Genomic DNA, 5,687 nt, shown 5'->3' on the forward strand with positions numbered 1-5,687 from the left:
AACCTCTTAAGACAGCCCTCCTGCGCGCCCCTCTGACGTCATTCCTCCCCGCGCGTTTCCAGTCTAGGCTCAACTCGTCCGATCCAGGGCTCCCCCCCCCCACCCCACCCCACCCCCGCCCCGGGTCTTTGCGCTTGCGGTTCCCTCTACGGAGCTAGGTCCTTTCTGCTTCACGTTTGGGCTCGAACGTCCTCTCCTGGAGCAGTCCTGCCAGACGACGGCCCCCGTTCCCACACGTGCGGTTTCATCAGGTGTGCCCCCATCCCTCTGGAGCGCTCATCTGTGCGCAGACCCACAGGCCCCGTGTCCCTCGTCGCCTGTCCCCCGGGATGGAACGTTCCCCCGAACCACAGACCCCTTGTCCGTTTTCCACAGGCGCAGTCTCCCACTGCGGTCCGTACCTTCTTCCAGAGGATCGAGGCCCGTCCCGTAGCTCACTAGATCCTCCTCGCCGTCGCTGTCCAGCGCCGCCATGTTCGCCCTCTGGCCCCGCCCCCTCGCTACGGCGGCCTCGCCGGGCCAAAGTCCTCCTCGTTGGAGAACGAAACTGGCTCCTTAGTAATTCTCATTGCGAGTTGGGTGACTGAAGGTGGACGTCGCGAAAATTTTAGACGGGCACAAATTTCTTGAGTGAAAAACAGGGTTGTGAGTGGTAAGTTTTAGAAGCCCTAAGGACTGCCCCGAGTTTGAGGGAGGCCCAGTTTAGCTGGCTACCGACTCACACCTGGCATCCATGTCTGAGGCTGATAAATGGAGCCCGGTGTGGGTTCTTGAGACGCTCTAGCCCCAAGCTGTGGGGGTCAGAAGGAGAATGAGTATCCACCTGTGGGGTAAAGAAAGATTTCTCCCAAGCTGTCTCCCCCAAATATACGCCAAACCCAAGACGCTGCTTGCTACACGAGGTCAACGAAAGTAGGTCGGTGGTTATTCTCCCTAAGGATTATCCACCATCTAGAGCAGGGGTCCTCAAACTTTTTAAACAGGGGGCCAGTTCACTGTTCCTCAGACCCATTGGAGGGCTGGACTATAGCTTTAAAAAAAACTGAACAAATTCCTATGCACACTGCACATATCTTATTTTGAAGTAAAAAAACAAACGGGGTAAAAACACCCATTGGGCGGGATAAATGTCCTCTGCAGGCCGCATGTGGCCCGCGGGCCATAGTTTGAGGACACCTGATCTAGAGCAACCAGACTATAATCTGACTCACCCTAAGTAGGCCCCACTCCCTTCTGTGAAGGATAGGGATTGTTCCCTTGCAGCCCGAATGCAAGGTCGGGACTACACAAGGACCACTAAGGTTAGGTTACTATATTGAATCTAGGGTCCACCCATCTTGCCACATATTTACCCCTATTCCTTTACTATTGCGTGTACACTCCTAGGTCAGCCCCCTCCTTTTGCTTGTATTGCTTATGTTACAAACCCTATAACACAGGTCATTATCCGTAATCAGAGGGCTGGCATGCCCCCAAAGATATATAAGCTTTGGTTAGAAATAAAACCTCAAGCTCTCGCCTGCCATCTCTCCCACCTCCACGTGTACCACCAAGAGGAGCCGAGGTGAGCGTGCCACCATGAAATGCGTCCAACTTCTTTATGTTCCTCTCTCCTATCTCTCCTATTCTCTGTGACTTTGCTATAATCTTTGTATATCATAACCGTACAGTTGCGCCTACTGAACCTGTTATAATTGTGAGGGGCTGGTTTCCCCAACATCCACCTTGTACCTTGGGTGCGCTAGTGGCTTACTGGGTTACACATAGGGCTAGGGCGGCTAACCACAAGATCAGCAGTTTGAACCCAGCAGCTGCTCTGGGAGAGATGAGGCTTTCTCCTTCCATAAAGACTTACAGCCTCAGAAACCCAAATGGGCAGTTGTACCCTGCCCTGTGAGTCAGAGCTGACTGGATGGCAGTGACTCACACTACCCCCACCCCCACCCCCGTTCCCTTTCCCTTCCCCTGGACGCTGCTGGTTGCCCTCTCGCCTCCCATCAGCCATCACCTCTGCTCTGAGCCGCTGTTTGGGGGGAAGATCTTCATAGATTGTCTCAAAGGACTCAAGACAATCACCAGGGCTTATTAAGAAGGAGTTTTGAAAAAAAAAATTAAATGACAGGTCAGTATGTCACAGTTGCAGATGGGTCTACAGAAGTGGAAATGGGACCGTGATTGGGACACCTACATTATGCTGGACAGAAGAGTTTACAAGATTGGTTAAGGGCCCTCTCATAACCATGTGACCTTAGTCACATCAGGGACACACCCAGCCAGGTGCCAGGTCCCGAATGGAGAGATTGCCCTGCCTGAGCTATATCTAGGGTAAGGTGACCAGACGTCCCGCTTTTGGTGGAACAGTCCCAATTTTTAACAATTTGTCCCATGTCCTGCGGCGTTTTTAAAAAGCCCAGATTTTGGGGGAAAAGCTAGGGTATATGGTTTTCGGCTGCCATGTGGCTATTTCGCCAGGATGTGAGTTTTATCAATGGTGTCCCGCTTTACCAGTGTTAAAACCTGGTCACCTTAGTAGGGGAGTGGTAATAATCCACTTTAACACACACTCTGCCTGGGAGCAAAGGTTAATGGTCAGAAAGAATTCAATGGAGACCAAATCTATGTGGAGACTAAATGGATTTTGAGCTTTCACTTTGGCCTAAACGGGTCACAAGTTGGATTACTGACTGCAAAGTCAGCAGTTTGAAACCCCCAACCCCATTAAGGGAAAAAGATGAGACTTCCTACTTCCGTAAAGATTTTACAGTCTCAGAATCCCACAGGTATATTTCCACTCATGGAAGCCAGACCAGGTTAGATAGGGCCTCCATGTCATTTTCACAATATTAAAAGACCTTTGATGGCACACTGATTAAGCAGTCACCTGCCAACCTCATGGTGGGTAGTTTACCTTGGGGGAAAGATAAAGCAGTCCGCTTCCTTAAAGATGTACAGCCTTGGAAACCCCATGGGCACTTCTATCATATAGGGTTGTTATGAGTTGGAATTGACTTGATGGTATTGGGTTTGATTTGGTATATCTGAAAGTAAGAAAGTATTGTTCTAAAATCATAGTACGCTTTAATAAACAAAAATATCAAAATTAAAGGTATAGTTTCTGTTTCACAGTAGAGCCCTGGTGACATAGCCCACAAGGTCAGTGATTTGAAACCACCAGCTTTCTACTCCCATTTCTGAAGGCGGGTCTCCATCTCTCTAATCCTTCTGCAGTCTTCCATTCATATCATGTTAAAATGGCCCTCTGGGCATCCTTGAAGGACTCAAAGTGTATTCTCTTTCAATGTTCTTTGAGTTTGGGGATTGTATTAGAATTTTAAATGCTGAGCCTTAAGTTTGTGGAAGGCTACCCAGAAAACTACAAAGGCTACAGAAAAAACAACAATAAAAACCCTTCACTGCTAAAGAGATGATTCCAACAAGGCAAGAGCAATAAACAGTAAGGATACAGTCCCTGGTCCACAATAGCACCTCTTCTCAGTCTGTAGCTAAGTCTCTCTCTCTGATCCTCTGCCTCTCAGCTCTGTGGTCCCTTGTCTTCTGCCTCTGTGAGCCCAGAAGCCTGCCTGTCGTTCTGCCTCACAGTTTCTACTGGTCTCACCTCCGCTTCTCTGTCCTGTCTCCTGGTCTCCTTGCCTTGGCCTCTGCTCTTGGCCTGGATCCTTTGCTCTCATTGTTTGCATGCCACAGTCTTTGGTACCTCTGGTCTCGGCCTCTGCCACTTCAGACAGATCTCTAATGTGCCCCACTGATGGCTCTTCTTTCAATGATCCTGGGGTCTTTTTGTGCTTTCTAGATGGCTTTTACACACAGAGGAATGGCTTTCAGGTGTCCTTCTTGTCTTTCAGCAGACTGTACCTTCAAGGAAACAAAGGGTGATTACAGCTTGATTCACACCATCTATTAAAGTGGAGACTTAATCCCACTTAATCCTGTCATTAGCATAGCAGAAAACTTCCTCCAAAATGGGATTATAAGGTATAACCTTATAACAGGTATACAGGTCTCTCTAAATAAGATAGGCTGGATGAACAATCTGGAGGGACCGACAGTTGGGGGGGGCATGGGAAAGGGGGTGGTGGGGGAAAGGAAGTGGTGTTGACAAACCCAGGGACAAGGGAACAACAAGTGATCCAAATCCGTGGTGACGATGTAGGAGGCCTGGTAGGGCATGAACAAGGGTAATGTAACCGGGAGGATTTACTGAAACCCAAATGAAGGCTGAGCATGATAGTGGGACAAGAGGAAACTAAGAGGAAATAGAAGAAAGAACTAGGATGCAAAGGGCATTTATAGAGGTCTAAATACAGGCATGTATATATGTAAATATGTTTATATATGACGATGGGGAAACAGATCTATATGCTTATATTTATAGGTTTAGTATTAAGGTAGCAGATGGACATTGGGCCTCCACTTAAGTACTCCCTCAATGCAAGAACATTTTGTTCTATTAAACTGGCATTCCATGATGTTCACCTTCACGACACAATTGCTGAAGACAAATGGGTGCATAAGCAAATGTGGTGAAGAAAGCTGATGGAGCCTGACTATCAAAAGACATAGCTTCTGGGATCTTAAAGACTTGAAGGTAAACAAGCAGCCATCTAACTCAGAAGCAACAAAGCCCACATGGAAGAAGCACACCAGCCTATGTGATCATGAGGCATCAAAGGGATCAGATATCAGGCATCAAAGAACAAAATCATATCATTGTGAATGTGGGGGAGTATGGAATAGGAACCCAAAGCTCATCTGTAGGCAACTCCCTTACGGAAGGGTCGAGGGGAGGAGACAAGCCAGTCAGGGTGCGATGTAGCAACGATAAAAAATACAACTTTCCTCTAGTTCCTAAATGCTTCCCCCACCCCAACTGTCATGATCCCAGTTCTACCTTACAAATCTGGCTAGACCAGAGGATGTACAGATAGGAACTGGAAACACAGGGAATCCAGGACAGATGATCCCCTCCAGACCAGTGGTGAGAGTGGTGATACTGGGAGGGTGGAGAGAGGGCAGGGTGGAAAGAGGGAACTGATTACAGGGATCTACATATAACCTCCTCCCTGGGGGAGCGACAACAGAAAAGTGAGTGAAGGGATACATCAGACAGTGTAAGATATGCCAAAATAATAATTTATCAATTATCAAGGGTTCCTGAGGGAAGGGGGAGCAGGGAGGGAGGGGGGAAAATGAGGAGCTGATGCCAGGGGCTTAAGTGGAGAGCAAATGTTTTGAGAATGATGAGGGCAATGAATGTACAAATGTGCTTTATATAGTTGATGTATTTATGGATTGTGCTAAGCATTGCATGAGCCCCCAATAAAATGATTGAAGAAAAAAAAAGAGCTCAAGTAAAAGAAAATGTTTTGAAAATGATGTCAACAAGTGTGCTTGACGCAATGTATGGATGTATTGTTATAAAGTAAAAAGAAAATGTTTTGAAAATGATGTCAACAAGTGTGCTTGACACAATGTATGGATGTATTTTTATATGAGCTGTAAGAGCCCCCAGTAAAATGATTTATTGAGAGTCATTCTGTTGGGTATAAAGTGAGCCATCTCAAAAGCAGAAAGGGGATCTCACAACCATCCAAAAAAAAGAGCCAGGAGTGGAGCATGTGCCCTGGACCTGAGTGCCTAGCGTTGCACTGCCTTTGTCCGGGAGACAA

The 5,687-nt window shown here is 47.5% G+C and overlaps 1 protein-coding gene across 1 annotated transcript in view; it reads right to left on the minus strand.

Moving 5' to 3' along the window:
• Positions 1-476, minus strand: part of GPATCH1 (G-patch domain containing 1) — a 58,937-nt gene extending 58,461 nt beyond the window's left edge. The window contains exon 1 of the mRNA XM_004704910.3: positions 402-476. Coding sequence (XP_004704967.2) covers positions 402-474 — 73 coding nt within the window. The 5' untranslated portion in view covers positions 475-476. The remainder of the gene's footprint in view (positions 1-401) is intronic.
• Between the last annotated feature and the right edge of the window lie 5,211 nt (positions 477-5,687).

The sequence above is a fragment of the Echinops telfairi genome, unplaced genomic scaffold (assembly GCF_000313985.2).
Source record: "Echinops telfairi isolate 266 unplaced genomic scaffold, ASM31398v2 ScPeMD7_2291;HRSCAF=2852, whole genome shotgun sequence".
In the NCBI taxonomy this organism is placed as follows: domain Eukaryota; kingdom Metazoa; phylum Chordata; class Mammalia; order Afrosoricida; family Tenrecidae; genus Echinops; species Echinops telfairi.